The sequence below is a fragment of the Varroa destructor genome, unplaced genomic scaffold (genome assembly GCF_002443255.2).
Source record: "Varroa destructor unplaced genomic scaffold, Vdes_3.0 BEIS01000004.1, whole genome shotgun sequence".
NCBI lineage: Eukaryota > Metazoa > Arthropoda > Arachnida > Mesostigmata > Varroidae > Varroa > Varroa destructor.
In genome coordinates this window covers 29,945,392-29,963,135 of record NW_019211457.1, presented here as the reverse complement: position 1 = coordinate 29,963,135, position 17,744 = coordinate 29,945,392, and the positions used below count along the sequence as shown (strand labels likewise).

The 17,744-nt window shown below is 43.0% G+C and overlaps 1 protein-coding gene across 3 annotated transcripts in view; it reads right to left on the bottom strand.

Annotated features, from left to right (window-relative positions):
• Positions 1-17,161, bottom strand: part of LOC111249514 (inactive tyrosine-protein kinase 7-like) — a 194,101-nt gene extending 176,940 nt beyond the window's left edge. For all 3 annotated transcript variants that reach the window (XR_002672950.2, XR_002672951.2, XM_022803471.2), the window contains exon 1: positions 16,411-17,161. Coding sequence is in view for 1 of the 3 variants with exons in the window: in XM_022803471.2 (XP_022659206.1) it covers positions 16,411-16,447 (37 nt within the window). In the remaining 2 variants the exon portion in view is untranslated. The remainder of the gene's footprint in view (positions 1-16,410) is intronic.
• Positions 17,162-17,744: the final 583 nt, after the last annotated feature.

The window sequence follows — 17,744 nt, the reverse complement described above, 5'->3', positions numbered from 1 at the left end:
ACACGTTTTCTTCGCCGTAGAGGACCATCCTATCAGCCGGTGTGTACGGTGATGTAAAAGTCACTGTAGGGTACTACTGCCATTCAAGATTATATCGTACCTTGTTCCACGGCTCCACCTAAAGCGGATCTAACTGATGTTTGTAGGAAGCGATTACGCTTTGTCACCTTGTAAATGACGGATGCAATTGCCGTCGAGAGGCTCCAGTCTCGCTCTTTGGTGCTCGTTTGCTCTGTATATTTTGGTTAGGTGGAAACGGCACACCGAGATTAGCGTGGGCGGCAGGCGTGTTTGCATACAGCCGTCTACAGACAGGAACGCGTCGACAGGAAGCCGTCCACTCTAGAAACGTTCAGGATGACACTATTCGTCCAGGAAAACAGTTGCCCCCACAGATCGGTCGTCCTGTGCCGCAAGTAGTAGGGTAAATGTAGTGGAAAACATACGCCCCAACAAAGGACTACTACACACGCACAGGAGGAACGGGTACATTCACATCGTAGAACGTCACCCATGAAAGGGAAGTCGGTGACCTACGCAATTTCGTAAGGCTGACATACCATGTAGACGTTATACTATCGGCGTTGTTAGCAAAGGAAATAAAAGAATAGGAAGATAGACAGGCACAAAAGTGTGAGGAGGTAACGAAGCCGCCATCTCGGGGTGCCGCAGGTTAAAGCAAACGGAAAAGGATGCTATTCATTACCCTATAGCAGACCGATAGCCAGTACTAGAATGGCGATTTCGGAAGCGGCATCTGTATATGCAAAGAAGACCCTTTTTTCTTCTTCTTCATGAAGAATGAAAATGTGGGGTCGTGTTATGGCTACGTTCATTTGTGTCTGTCTATAGTCAAGAAGCCCATTATTGTAATAGTGACTACGACAAGCGCGTATTTAGTTGCTTTCAAAATATGTCATGTTACATGCCCTGATAAAGTAATTATTCTTTCATACATCACTATTTGCCCCTACCTCTTATAGCTGTTTGTCATTTGACAGAGACTTTTCTATGTTGTAATTAGTGTACAGGAAGAAAAGCAAGTTGAAGCTAAACTGACGTACCATCGTAAAAATTCTGTATTCATATTTGTAAGCCTAATTTAATACCTTCAATTTTACATGAAACTGGCTAGGAAAAGCTTTTCAAGGCACACTTAATAGGTTCATTGCAATCTATCGTTCTGTTGCTTTTGCTCACATTCTAAAATCTTGTGCCTGTCTTTGGTCGACCACGACTGCGGACTTCCCGTTTGCTAGCAGAGTAAATTCCGCGAAACCCCGCACTACGGGAGAACGAGTTAACATGCAATAAAAGAGGATGAACTAGCAAAAACCCGCATAGCCACCACTACCGAAATCCAGCCAACCAGCTCCGTAAGCACATTTTTCCTCTTGTGGCGTTTCTGCCCTTACATATACCCCTAGAAAAGCACCAAGCGCTCCAGCTCGGTCCAACAAAAATGACCCACAACGAAGTTCAGAGAGACTGCATGGCTTGCTAGTACATGATGACGACAACGCTGGCGGTCTATTTAGACGAAGGCGGTGTGGAAAATTGTTTTAGCTCCCAGGGATAGTTCTACGGCACTTTACCGTTGCGCCCCAGCCGTAAAGAGCCTTCCGACGATCAGGAAGTTTTAGAACGTTTGGTAAGACGCCGGCATGTGCCTCCCGGGCTTCGCTGCCGGTTCGCTTCAAGTTTTTTGTTGTGCTGGGTGGATAGAAAGGTCGAAGAAACTGTCATTGAAGAAAGAATCAGCCTATAGGCAAAGTGAAGATTTCCGTTAAGAAAAATAGGTTTCGCCTCGACGATATAACACCTCCAGACCACTTTAACCATTAGATCTCCAGACTACAATATATCTATCGACAGAAATCTTTGAGGAAAAACAGTACATAATTAGTTTTGGATGTGGAAATTCGTCTTAATCTTTTCCGCCGCTGTGGAGTGGCGGCGTGTAGGACGGGTATGGTATGAGGCTAATGCTAAATTGTCGCGTTTATGTATAGCTTTTGAGCTCCTAATATCTAGTATTACAGTCATGTACCATACAGGCTCTGTAAAGCTAGTTACGCCGTAATAACACTTAACGAGCACTAGCAAGTCATGAGTAATTGCAACTGAAAATAAACTGAAATTTTTGCATGAAATTATGTTTCAAAGATTTTTCTTAGAAAAAGCGAGATGAAGATAATATGCAGTAACCTGCCAACTTGATTATGGAATTTAATTATATTTTAGTTCCTACATACGCATAGGAGGGTTTTTTTTTAAGAAGGCATCATTCAATCATCTCAGCTTCCCGAAGACTCACGTTAAACGGGGGCGTCACTTTAAGCAAATAGGTGATTTAGTATGTTTTCTCAGTTTGAGGCGTGCGTGGAGCTTCTCTCATGCGTTGCCTTTTATAGCTGTTTTTGCCCTACAACAGTGGACGATTCGAGCGCCCTGAAACCTATAGAAACACCGTTTTTTTTTCATTTGCACATATTCGAGTATTTTATTCTACTTCGGTTTGAGATTGATTTTTTTCACTATTTCAGTGCAATTTAACTTTTCGTAACGAAGTACCAGAAATTTTGATTAGCGTAGTATTTGGTAAGATAAACCGGGTACGTCTATGTTTGACCCCCGCGATTCGAAGCACTTCTAATCCCGCTCAAGCAGCATAAGATATCTCGCACAGCAAAAATATATGCAGGCGCATAAAGTATCGCGGTACAACATCACTGGCAACGCTAAACTTCAGTCAGGCTCTAGCCAAGTAACTGATAGAAGCTATCGAAAAACAGTGCAAGTGTTATAACTTCATACTGAAAAAGTTTTCCGAGCCTCCAGCTGTGGAAAGCAAGGTAAAAAGCCGGCAGTCCCCGTCAAGAGCACGAAAGAAACAAGCCAACGAAAAGTGAAGTGTTCCTCATATGCTCGCAACGCCGGCGTGTGCTTGTATTGGTATTGAATTCTGTATCGATTAGAGCTACCCTGTCCCTCTATCCCAATCGTTCACTGGGGGGTTCGTAGACGCCTAAACGGATGGGGACGTAACGAGACCAAGGAGGCGCTTGGAGGGAAAGATAACACCCGGGCCGGTGCTTGTTGTCTCATCAGATAAAGTCTATTGACGATTACGCCACATCTGTCACGTCTTCAGCCGGCGGTAAGCACAGACAGCAGCTTCAGCGCCATCTTCGCCTACGACCAAATCCAAGAGTTTGTCACAGTCAGGTCGGAGGCTGATGAATATCGTTAAGACCGCTGTCGATGCTGGTGTTAACGATGCCTATACTCAGTTTTATCTTTACTGATTCCGACGCAGGCTTCTTCCGCACAACCGCAAAAGTCTATACTGACACAACCGAGTGTTTCACTTCGTTGTCTCTTTCTTGACGCTGTTCATCTACTTTTCTATTCCTCTCTACCTTGATCTTCTTGCTTCACTCATCGTAGTTCCTCTATCTTTCTATGTACAGGCCAATGTAGCATAAAAACTAAGGCGCACATTTTAATAAAAGTCAAATATCTTAGCCTTTATCTTTCTCATACGGGACCCCGCTCTTTGTATCAGGCATTCACGTTCACTCTCCACATAGACATAGACAGATACTCCCATCTAGGCATAATGAGCAGTTGGAGAAGGGTTATGCTACCACTGACAGCGGGCGAGTCCCACGTGGACCCTTTAGCCCCGAGCTGTCCACGAGGCGTAGAGTAGTCATCATATCATTTCAAATACGATGAAGGTGGTCGTGTTCGCGTCCGAAGCCTTTGCAAAGGACTTTTCTTCGTTGAACGGCGCTTAGTGTCTTCAGTTGTATGCGCTGCCAAAGGCAGACGTTAGGCCGCACACGGCGGCGAAGGCTACTAGCGCTTAAAATAAAATTATCATAATATTCCAAACAGACTGAAACAAGAAAGGAAACATACCGAATAAGTGGATAAGAAGGCGAAAACGGCCAGCATGCCTGCCTGCTGGGTCGTTATCTTTTTAATGCTACCTTCATCTATTCAGAGCTTCTGTTCGAACTCGACGGTCAGTAAAAAAGCTAATGGCTCCGCAGTGACCTCAATGTCGGCTATCAGAGATAACTGAAATAGCGCTAAAAAGCGAAAACTCGATGAGAACGAAGATACTAGTCGTGCGAGCGTCTATTTTTCATCAGTGGGACCCTTACGACGACTGAGACGACTTTCCGAAAAGATGACAGCGAGGCATCAATGGCGGAATTAGTACTTTCACAGAAGGTACTTAGCTAGCTATATCCCTCGATAAGCGTGAACATGTCACCAGAATTATATACAGAAAAGACAGTAAAAGATTTGCCGTTTACTGAAGGTGTGTTCAGCCAATTTAATAATATGAGTTCAAGATGCAAAATGTGTTAGACATATCTCAGCACGAATCACACATCATAGAAGCACACATTAGACATACATTAATTCTGCGTATTGAAACAGGGGTTACATGAATAAATGGTTATTATGAGGCGCAAAGTCCTACTGAGGATGTGGGAAATCGGCATCCTTCTCTTCTAGAACTCCCGGAGAGACGGAATCTGCGATTATAATCCGCACATGTTTTAAATCGCATTATTCCATCCTGTTAAAGCCGCATAAACGGTTATTTGCATATGTTTGACAAAGCACCAACAGATAATAACAAAAAAAACAAGAAACAAATGAAGCTTCTACGGTCCCTGAATAATTTTGAACCTATGACGGAAAATGGTAGCATCAGCAAGTAGCGATCGGAAACTCTTTGTCTTTTCCCAAATGGAAACATCGAAAGTTCTGTGCCACCACATGCCGTCGACGAGGTAAACCGACGCGAAACCGATGGCGGGTAGTCCTAGTGCCCAAATTGGCAAAACTCCACCGGGAACGTCTTTCTTTCAGAGGAGTTCACCATAACACCATTGCCATCAAAAGAGTTCCATCACAAGGTCTGACCTGGGAGGCCCTGTGATGCAACTCCGCGCCAGCAGAAGGCTGCGGGTGCCCCATCTCCCTCTTGTAAGGCAAGGTGGAGAAGAACCTCAGTGCAAATGTAGTTGCCCACTGCGCGGAGTGGTTGTCAGCTGAGCTTGTTCAACCCTGCTGTTTCTTCCCTGCAGCGGCCCGGTGACGGTGGCAGCGTACCCGAAACTCCGGTCACGCTTGGTGGCCCACAAGTGAAAAGACGGACCATGGAACGGCTTAGAACGGAACAGCAACGGAAGAAAGCTGAGTGGGAGATGCACATTTGGAAAGATTGGAACGCTTTCTCGAGACGGACGCGATACTATGTTCTGTAGCTCAGACACAGAGTTGGTCTTGGTGAGGGAAACTCCAACGGCAGGCGAGGAGCAGGGCATTGGAAGCTTCGGGCGTCACCCCGATAGAAGTGTCCTGGATGGAAGGTGGTGATGGAAAAAAGCGATGAAGATTCTAGGGAAGGCCAAGTAGATACACACTGTGAAGAATCACTTCAGAGCACACCACCCTTCGGATCCTGTTCCGACTAAAAGGGAAGCTAAAGCCGGTCTATTTCGACCCTCATTTCTCTTCCAATCGAACTAAGTCCGGCAAAAAAGATTTCGCTGCCACCGGAAGCTCGTTCAAGCACGAGGGATAGTATGGGAAAATCTTTGCGTTACTAACTAACCGCCGCGACAAAATAGCTAGTACACTCGTACGTAGTGATGGGATCGTAAAGAGGGAGGAACTGGAGAAGGTAGCTTATGTCAATGCACCTTCTCATTCAAACCTGACGGCTATTCGTTCGACCGCGACACGATCCGACAAAGCCAATAATGTTGTCTGATGCCAATGACCTAAACAGCTCTTGTGTAGGAAAAAGGTGTGCGCCCATCGACAGTGTCGACACGTCTGTGTTGCACCTGGGGCAATGACACAGCTGTGAAGGCATCAACCTGTGCGACGATCGAATAACAAAGGTGGCAAGGTAGTAAAAGACGCAATGGACGATACGGCCCGGCGAGGGAGATGGAGAAAGTCGAACTTCATTTGTGTAACCTACAAAGACAGGTCACTAGCTGGGCAGGAAAAGGGACCCATTCGAATATATCGACGAAGTTGGACGGCAAATGCCAACTTGCCAAGTTGTTATAGGCACAACATTGCACAAGAAACGACTATCGCGAGTCATGTATGCATAACAGCTTGTATATAGACGTTTTCGCGGGTACTGATGCTCGTAACGAGAGCTGACTTTCGCTATGACCAAAGGGAAAACCCAAGTTTGTATTGCATTACGATAAAAGTACCTCAGTGGGACAATTCATTACTTAGAATTGTACATAATAATGTTAAGAAAAAAACACTAACGAAATTAATACAATAATATATATATATAAGATTTATAAAAATGGTTGAAATATATATATTTCAACCATTTTTATAAATTAACAAAAATTGGTTTGCGCAATAGTAATTATCAATGGTAATAACAATTTTTTGGTACAATTTTTTCAGAAATTAGTCTAGTTCTTTTTCTGGCTTACGTCCCATATCATGGCTGTGCAAGCAAACCTTTCTTGTCAGCAAGGCCAGTTCATACCCGAATACTCGGTTACCAGAAAGTTCGATTTCTCGAAATCATAGAGTATGACGAGGGGCTTCGCCAATAAACAAAACTATTTAATTATAGAGAAAGTTAATGTATGTTAGACAACGTTTCTAGTATACTATATTAATGGCATTCTGGACTCCATTTGACACATTGTATTCTGAAGCGGAATCTCGTTAAAAGTACATGCGTTTACGTCTACATCTTTAACTCTTTCATCTATCCATTCGTATAGAATAAGCACGAAAACTTTATAAACATAAATATCAAAAGCTCGATTTATTCCATATGACAATTGGGCGTAAAACCCACATGCGTAATTAGAAAAAAAAACGTTCACTGTCCGCATTACTCCCTTAAATAAATTGCAGCTTCTAGTGGCAGACAAAGTTTCAGCCAGAAAAGCTGTTAGACACATGGTGTTATCTGCCCCATGCATTGCTGTCAACAAGAAATAGGGAAAAGATACGAAACAGAAGATATTACGTACGCCCTAATTCGGCCAGCTATCCAATCTATCGATAACATCCATCCTCCTATCAGTGGCGCGAACATTTAGGCTACTAATGGGTAAAACGTGGCGCACCTCTGAATCAGTAAACGCAAATGAGCTGGTAGCGGAGCGCAACGCCAGAACTTAGTGGAGGCAGGCGTACATCCCTACCACCGATCATGACAAACTAAATCCATTGGCAGAATAAAAACAGCAAACGACCGGATAAGACGCAATTTCGTCGGAACAAATCCAACAGACCAGACCCTCTCTTTACCAGGATGATGGGAAGCTGCTACCCCAGTCTTAGGCTCTTTAGAGTGAATGAAAACGATCATACGAAGTACGCGAGCTCGCACGGTTGATGGGGGAATCGGGGGTTGTCAGGGATAAGTTAGAGGTTAATATGAATCTCAGAGGCTTGCTAGCAAAGAAGGCAACGGACAGGGAAGAAAGTCGGCAAGTAGAGAGAACTTGAGGGAATAGTTGGCCCGATGAGGCGTCTCCCGTCGGAGGCCCAGGAACTCGTAACATGGCCACGAATTGGTGCCATTACGCTTGTCCCGTGCTTCTGGGGCTCGTTGCTTGTAGCAGTAATATAGGTTCAATTGGCCGTAACGATGAGCTTCCAATAGGGTGAGCGGAGGTGGTGTTAGCTGAATCGTACCGAACAAAATCATGATAAGGTTTGCGGGTTTAGATGGCTTTCGACCCTTTCCGTGAAGGTCAAGAGATTTTGCGAAAGATGGGTACGGAGAACATTTTAAAACACATGGAACTGAATAGCAAAAACAAAAAAAAATATCGCTTGCACAAAAATACAATGAGACGTTTTTTTTTACGATTTTCCGTACGCCTGCTTTTTATACAAAGAGCGTAGTAGTGCGAGCTTACAAACCAGTGCGACCAATGCACAATACGGCCTCCGGAGGCAACAAGTTTCCTTTACCAAAGACATTTATCGGTCGTTAGAGTGGCAATTTTAACACATTTTTTTCCAAGTTTGCTATTGAATCCGTTTTTAGGTTCCTGCGGTGATCGTTTTGAAAGGATGATAATCTGATGCAGTGGAAACACGACTGTACCAGAGGGTATACACATTTAAACAATGATTCTATTTTGACTCAGGTCGGGACAACGACACGCATTACATTACAGCTGTGTCCCGGTAATAATGATAGAGTAGTAGAACACTTCAAAAATCTATATAAAGTGTCAATCGTTGGGAAGCACGGGCGAGTAACAAGTGTTCAAAACAACTAGGGAGATTCTGAAAATGCAATACATTAAAGGCTTGAGCGCGGCCCAACGCTTCGTCGGTAATGCCGTTTCACCACCATCGTTGAACAGTCACATATCAAGAAGGCAAACATCGAAGAAATAGGGCACTCACGATCGAATTGTGACTTTAATGAGATCTGCTGATGCCACTGGGGCAGCGGGACGTTCCATACCCACCTTCCAATGCGAAACAGCTGCACACGTTCCTGGTTTCTCGCTCCTTCTTTTTATCCTTATGGATCTTCAGGAACCTCACAAAACGCTGCCGCACGATCGGTCAATATCGGGTTCCTAGCCGTTGGTCCCTCTTCAACTATCCGCTGTTTCCGCAGCTTGCGTTCATCTAACGGCCGCTCGCTTTTCTAACCGACCCTTTTTCCCGGGGGTTTCCTTAGCCCCCATTCTAATATCAGCATCGCATTGACTCACCCGAAACGCAACGGCAATGAGCAGAGCTAAAATGCAATTGAGATTGAAATACCTTTTGACTTTGCTCATTTGAAAGCACCGAATGCGAGTCGCAGCATGCTATAACTTCTCCACGTTCCTGTACCTTTTCGACTGACGCAAAATAAGCGGAAATAGCACAGGAAGTCGCGGTGATTGTAGCGTCTTGTGCTGGCAACTTTCAGTACGTGTCAATATTTATTTGTTAATATTTATTTTTACAGATTTCGCTATCGCTAATGCAACCTAAGCTACCAAAAGCGGCTACAAAGTTTAAAGAGTAAAACGTCCGCGATTTTGGTCACCAAAGATAGGAGTTGGATTCCCATACTCGCCACACACATCGTTTCTAGGTTATTGCGTCGTTTCATTGCCCGAAGAGATCATGCCAATTGGTGGCTGAGAAGAAAGTACAAAAAAAGGCAAGCTCTAGTACAGGTTCCAGTAGTAAATCAAACCGGAAAAAAATCCGTCCGCAAACCAAAATGCAGCTTCCGTAGCATCGCACAAAATATATTTGGCAGTAATATCAGTGCTAGCTGGAACGATCTATGTTCGGCAGCGACGTTGGGTATACACCCATAAAGCTGAGTATTAATCAGATTAAAGTAACTTGCTATTCTCCACTTTTCCCCCCACATCAGTTTCCTTTGGACTCGTCGAGTGGCAGGTCCATTCCTATGAAAAGGGTGGCCTCACAGTACCGACCCTATGTTTCTCGAATGGAATAACACCGATCGCTTTAGCGGCAGCCCCAGCAAAAGGATTTCAGACCCATGCCCCGCCAGAGCTGCCAGAAAGCCGATAGCCAGGTACCCCAGTTTACCCGTGCATGAACGTATTTATATTTATACGTTCTACCACCTTCTCCACCTTCAGTCTCCTGTTTAGCTTTTTTTCCCTTTCGGTCTCGCGCAAAGTCATAAATTTGCCTTCCGTCTCGTGTTTTTTTCTTTTTGCCTGAACATTATAACTCCGCCCGGTTCACGGCCACGCCGTGTTTTACCAATATATTAATGTTCGCTAGCGGGCGACACTCTCGTATAATATCTTCATCATGAAGAGGCTCGCTCTTCGTGATCAATGCGTACATTGCTGGAACGTCGGTAGGAGTTCAGTCAGATGGTTCGCTGTCGTTAGTCCCTCGGACATAGCCCACTCTCAAGCAAGTTCTCCTTGCGTCACAGCAGGTAGAAACTTAATATCGTTTCGCAGACCAACACTTAAACGATGGATTTGGAAATGCGCCAATGGCAACGACTCGGGAATAGTAGCGGGCAGTGAATGGCTGTCAATCCGACGCCTCTGTCGTTTCGTCGTCGTCATATAAAATAAATAGTTTTGTGCTTGCTAGCTACCATAAATTCGTTACTATTTCGTAGATTGGTGATAACCTCGTTGATCGACTTTCGGGTTTATTGTCTTGCCATGGATTCACTGCCAACGGACGCGATCATCAGGATCGTCATTTAAGCGCTAGTAGATAGTGTAATATGTCAATCTCCCGTTAATGTGAACGAAACGGAAACGAGCTTAAAGATCGGAAGAGTACAGACGGTAGTGGTAACCTTGGAAAAAGTGTGTTTATAAAACCATCACCTGATAAACGTATATGACCACTCAAATTATAAGTAATACGTGAATATCCCGTAAATTTGCGTATGTACTAAGAAGCGAATGATGTCATCGCGGATGTCAAGAGCTGAATATATGATTAATGCCTTTTACAAAGTGCAATATCTATTGACCTTTTTTCTCGATAACCAAACTACACCCTACAACAACACGTAATACCACTTCCTTAATCAGCGAATCGTTTACTGGACGACGGCTGAAATGGCTATAATGAACCGATAGGAAAAGGGGGCCTCTTGAGCGCAGCAATTCTCATTATTGTTACTTAAATGCATGGAGCGTCATTTCTCGTCATTCGGCGTCAAGCACCAGTTATGGAGTTCTACAATTAACCTGCCATGTCGCACGACGCGGTCGTATTGTATCCCTAACTGTCTAACCATATAGCTTTCGTTCTTCTCTTTCTTCTGCCTAACAGCTCTGGTTTGTACTAAGCAACAACCCCACACGCATCGTCACACCCTCTCATGGCATCACCCCACTCACCCCAATTTGATCACATGATGTGGTTTTTGCCATTTCTCTTTCTCACCGTGCCTTTGGTAGCTACAAACAACCTTTGTGGCCCCCTTGAGAACGGCGGTAAGAACTAGAAATGCTAGAGAAGAATTCGCACGCCAGCTTCTGTATACGATATAGCTATTTGTTAGCGGCTGCTCGATTCGACATAACCATTGTTTCTTCGGATGGTTTTGGGCTAAACAGGAGTGTATAGCGCCTATAAAAAGCTTGGAATTGATACTATAACGGGCAGAACAGCTTTCACCGACCACTAACGGACGACCCCAGGATCTCTTTGTACAGCATATTAAGAGACAATAACAATTGAAGTTTGGGCAGATGCATTACTCTAAAGGTAGGGCCCAAACAACAGGCGGAGATGAGCTGCGATAGCGTGGTGGCATTTAGTATTATTACGCGTTCACAGCATGAGCTCATCGAAGAAAGTTGGACTACCATCGGAATAGATTCGGAATAGATCGGACTAGATTCGATACAAGCTATAAGCAATACAATGTTAAAAGTATGGCCAACTTCATCGAACGAACTTTGGCGAAGTATCACCAGTGCACATGTGGTACGATTGAAAGCGTAATCGACCATTTTGGTCTGGACCTTTTCGCTTTGTCCAGACAAGGCATCCTTAGGAAAATCGAAAGACATTATTTAGACCTTTATTTATATGATGAACGATGGTCAGAATTATACTCGTAAGTGGATAGATATCACAATGCACCGGATACGCTGGCACGACGAGCAGCGTTTGAAAGCGGACCGTTGCGATCAGTTTTTGATTCAGATGAAATTTCTTAACCTACGACGTGGATAACTAAACTCATCTTCTTTTTATGCTTAACTAAACGATAACGGTTTAGACTAAATAATTTCCTCTACGAAACCTGCATCAATTGGTAATAACGGTGTTCCTCTTCCCTGCCGTCGACCTTTTATCTAGCCGACAACCTGTAAATTTCGTGACCTTCCTTTAGGAGGCAGACGATATAAAAAATCAGTGCACGGACGCCAAGCACTGTAAATGTTTGCGGCAGCAACAACCGGCCACTGCTTCATATCACGAGCAAGGTAGGAGATATTCCTACCTCGTCTTCTCTGGAAAAGAATTCGTACTTTCAATAAGATAGGTCTGGAGTGCGAAAATCGTCGGCACGAGCTTCGATTAGAAGTGGTCCGCGTTCGTGGTTGTCGTAACACGTTATCAGGTCTTTGCATGTCCCTGTATGTTTGCAAATATGGACGGAGCGGCCTCAGTTGCGGCTCTTGACCACCGCTGCTACTCAGAATGCACCTATGTAAAATCTTCAGCATACCTAGAGTGGGACGACGCATGAGTCGGGCCATTGTTTTTTTTTCTCTTCAAAGTGCTCGTCGAAACAACTACTATTACGAGATCTATTGCGCACGCGTATGTACCTCTTTTTTATTCCGTACATATACGTTCACTCATGTATGTATGTATGCACTTCTTTCTAACAAGTACCACCTGCGAGAACTGCATGTAAAATATAATTCATTTTAGCGAATCAGTATCTATAGCAATGTTCATGTTGTCATCACATACTTTGTCTATTATATTGATGCATGGTGACAAACCTGATGATTACGATCTAAAGAAAGGGCATATTCAACGAAAGCTATGGTAAGTAATACATTAATTTTACGTAAACAGAACCGCAAAGGTCCCAGCTAGAACAGTTGAAAGGAACTCGGTGCTTGCACCAGTGAGGATTACATCTGGTTATAATTTAACTCAAAAATATCGTCCGGTGTAATTAGACGTAGCCGACAAGCTTAAACAGCAACGGGTCGCTGTATGAAAGAGCGACGCTTCGTGGCTGATACAGATCACGTGCTCAGAGTGGTACTAGTTATCCGTTGTTACCTCCGTTCACTGAAAATAATGGCCCGCATTACAAAAGTTTTGGAAACTAAACGTACTTTTTTACTGCGGCTCAGTGATTCATTGATCAGTTATCACTAGTAAACATACTATAGCAAGCATAGCTAGGCAATCGATACCCGAAAGGCTTGGTTGGAGAGCTGCTGTTGCAACCGACATGGCGCTGGATAGTTTCAAATAGATCCAAACGGTTCACGTTTAGGGGGGTAAGTGTCTGCTCCACTCAGGGCTAACTGCTTAGCTTTTGTACCATCCACAACACTGACCAGTTTCTTTTATGTCTGACAGACGCTACGCTTCGTCAAAGAGCGTGTGCTTCTAGCAGGACCGCAAAGATATCAAAGTGACGCGATACGATAATCTCTATGTCGCTAACGTGAACGTAGCAGAAGGGACGATACGGTAGCAAACACTTGGCGCGCCGCAGAAATCATCATTAAACTGGGCTTTATACATAATCTTTTTCTTAATGAAGCTGTCATATGAGTTTGCTGAAAAACATCAAAATGGCCATAAGAAATAGTCGAAAGGATACATCAAAGGTTTAGCTTAAGGATCGACTCTGACTTATTTCGAAAGTGGCAGCATCAGTGGTTGACATGAATCCTACGTATCCTACGAATGAATATCTACGTAATAAATATGATAAATTGGGTTCATGTTGTAACGAGCAGTACTATCCAAATACAGTATTCGCTACCATTTGTCTCTAAGCATTCGGGCTCATTTACTGACTCCTCTGTTTTTTTACCGGCGGCTATTCAATATGACTTTGTTACTTCGCCGACGATTAACAATAATCAAGTAAAGAGGAAAAAAATGGATTTGGCGTACTATCGTCTATAGCTTGATAAACTGTTGAGATGTCCATGTTTTACATTAGCGATTCACTAGACGTCTTTACGCCAGCGAGTGTCACACAAATGTTACCCGGTACATAATCTAGCGACTTTTTTTTTTAAGTGCCCACAGATTTGTAGCTGCAGAGGCGCGATATTTACTCCAATGAATGATACTGTCTAATTGACGATCACCGACATCCCGTGAGCCGAAGTTCATTTGTTTAGCTTAGAAATCGATATTCGACAAAATAGAAAACATAGTTAAGAAAATTTTAGAAAGTTCACATGATAGGGGTAACGTTTTGCTTGTTAAACTTAGGATCGCATGCTTGGAGGGGTAGGTCCAACCCTTCCAAATAAGCCCATTTCCGTTTCGTCGGGGGAGTCAGCCGTCTGAAGGAATACTTAACGGCTCAAGTACCGATTATAAAACATGAAAAACACAGCGTTTTGAGTTCACGCCATTACATCGACTTCAACTATTCTATACAGCTTGAAAAAATGCATGCTCTTATACAAATTTAGAGAAAGACATTAATAAAGAAAATGCGCTTTTGCACTTTCCTTATATTTTTTATTATTTATTTATTATTATAGAAAAAATGCATTTTAAAAATTGTTTTTGACCTAGATTCTTCTTGTTCTTTCAAAGCTTGACTTTAGTGGCCTTGAAAATCCCTTTTTAGAACACATTTGCATAGACAAGTTGCTCGTGAAATAAACTCAATCTTCAAAGTCCACAATGATCACAGACCTGATTTTCATTAGTTTCGAAATCACCCGACAGTTGCGAGTAACGCTAAACTGATCTTTTGCAGGTCACTGGATGTCCTCGTGAGAATCGTACAAAGCTAAATGTGTCTATTCGAAGAAAATGCGGTTAATTCAGCTCCAGCTTCAAAGCCCCGGAAATCAACGCGACTTCGTTTCTTTTCAACCAAAATTTCAAAACAAGTAGAAATCTTTTCTCCTCAACCTGTCATTCGCCGGAAGATTAAATTCGATGGGAATCGGTGAACCCCTCCTTACGGATTAACGTGAAGCTATTGACCCTAAACTACGTTTCGTTTCGATGTGACTGCTGCTAGCTTTAGCCGAACAGGAAAAGTCACTTCAGCGTACCATAACGCCTCAAAAACCGCAGCCGGTGGAAGGCAGTGTGGCTGTATATGCTGCGATCGAACCTGTACTAAGAAAGGCGCTTCTATGGTTCCCCAGTCGTCATCCATACTACAGTGCGTATCTCTCCACCCAATGAATCAATTGATACTCGTTGATAATTTCGCTGGTCCTTATATAATGCAGCTGAGGAAGGTGATCCCAATGACAGAGTGGTGCGTCAAGGGTTTTAAAATTGGTAAAAGACAAAACAAAGAATGTTCGACCTTTCCTCGAGCGATACCAAAGGCACTGGACGGCCCGAACCTATTCAAAGAAGGACACCGATGACGATGAGTCCCCCAATTTGGCCTAGTACGATGACGTACAGCGGAAGCGAGCGAGCGAGCGAGAGAGAGAAAGGGATTCAAAAAGTTACTGTTATCGACAATATTTTGCAACGTGAACTGCGACAAAATATCCGTATACGTGTATTCAATGAAGCATATCAGATGCAATTTACTAATATCTATCAGAACATGTTTCGTTTGTGCGCGTACGATCGCATTTTATAGCTGGAGTTTCGGTGGAATACTTTGGGAACCTATGTTCTATTGTGGTAGAGCCACGAAATCAGTTATCACATATTGAATGATGGTGTAGTTGACGATGTGTAACAAATTTGTATTTTGTGCCCTCCGGTCGAAAACCGCAAAAAAAGACGGTACTCCTAAGAGAAGATCTCTTGTACACTTAAGCGAGCACTTGTTACATTATTACTTCGATATGCGTATGAACGGAAACTTCGCCATAAATTTCTGTCATGAGACTTGTGATATTCTGTTTATCTAGTTCTCTTGAGAGTTCAAATAACTTGTCAACAGATTACATAAACTTAACAGCTCTGTTATTTGGCCTAACCCATACATACTGGTCACGTCAATTATCTTGGCGTGATACTGACCCTGCATAAACCGCTTGGAAAGTTACTTAATACTCTATATTGCCATCGTAAAGCATGAATGTTGTCTTTACGACCGCTAATGACAGTGCACACAGAAATTCGCGTTTATTTAATAAAATTTTGAATTATATGTTATAATAACCCGCGTGGACAGCTATATATATATATATATATATATATATATATATATATATATATATATATATGAGGCGAATATATAGATGAGTCATTCCAAATGAGCGCAATGATCTTATCACACAGATTTGAATAGGAATACGTATTCAATTAGTAACACCGCATCTGTCCCCATGCATAGTGCAAGTTACGATGGTGGGATATATATATATATATATATATATATATATAACACTTTTTTCTGCACTTATAATACAGAAATTGAACGATTTAAAAAACTGCGTTCTTAAAGTAGTACTGAAAATAGTAATAATTACTATTATTAATTGTAAAATTCCCGTTAACTATGCCATTAATCCGGTAACGTCGTTTGGTAAGGAGTCAGCTTCTTGGCCCAACTCTATGTTCAATATCATACGAGAGCGGGCAATAAGTTTGTTGCTCAACCGTGTGTTCTAAAAATTCGCGTACTAAAACATATTGGCTGATTAAGCTCTTCTTAAAATTCATGTGAAACAATGTTTTTACCTTGTGAAGATGTTGTCCACGCTATTCTCCTTTCCATTGTAGTTCGATCACGCTGGTAGCCGCCCACTCCAGCTCAGTAAGACGCGAGACGGCATAGTAGTTGTTTAAGATATCACATCCTCCAATAGTCCTCCAGCTTAATTTCTTTTTCCAAAGGAAGTTAAATAACTCACTTCAAATTTGTTTCGTATGCTTTTCTATATCTAGCAGTACCTCTGTGTCTTTTGCATTCACTATTGCTTGACTGATTGTATGAAAAAAAGTTAACTCGATATTTATTATTTGGTGCGTGATGCCACTACAGTCAATAGCGTCAGATCGATTCCTCACTCAATCCAATACACGGATATTCATACGGAACGGACATACCTGCAGTGTTTGATTAGCTTACATTTACAATTGGCAATCTTTCTTCCGATTCGCCGACGATGACAACGACAGTAGCCATCTGTGATACTCAATTCTCTGTGCGCTTCGTTTCTGTCATATTTTTCACTTCGATCTGCTTCTAGCGCACTCCTGATCAACGCGCAGCCCAAGACTGCAAATACATCTCAAAAAATTCTGCTAACATTGTACGATTATGTTACGGCAACTTCGCTCGTTGAAGGCATCAACGGTACACAATAGCACGGAGATGATCACGTGTACGGCCGCTTCGCGCTGAGCCTCACACGGAGTCCGCGCCGCTCGCCAGCATGCCGTACTCTGAGCACGTTGAGTTTGACTACTCCATCTGGATCAAACCCGCCACCTTTGGCGATTTCGGCGCCATCTGGTGTTTGTAGCAGGAGAACCATTTGGGCGCAAAAATTCAAATCAACGTCAAAATCGAGCCTACGTTGAATTTGGCACTTGCGCGCTTGATTATCGCAGAGAGGGCCGGCCGTTGGAGCGCGTTCACTGCTGCGATCCTGTACGATGACAACGCGATTCTTGACTTACAACTCGTCCAACGCTGTCAAGAGCGAAATGCTACGGTTTTTCTATACTGGGCTAGCATTGCATACTGACTGCAGAATGCTAATACTGGTTGTTTGGTTTCAATTAAATCTGTGTATGTGTAATTTCCCATATTTATGTTAAAAATCTTGGCAACAGCTTTCGTTAAACGCTTAAAGTCAACTGCTGAAAGACCTTTAGTTTCTCGGCATAGGCCATAATCCTATGCCTTGGGAAAAACAATGTTCAAATATTATTTGGTAGTCAGACCTTTTGCGAACTGAATGCACATCGCAATCCCGTGACTGGAGTAAAAAAGTAAATAAATGAATATACTGCTAGATGTTTATTTTCAAAATCACAACAGACACATGTCATGCCTCTAGAAAAAC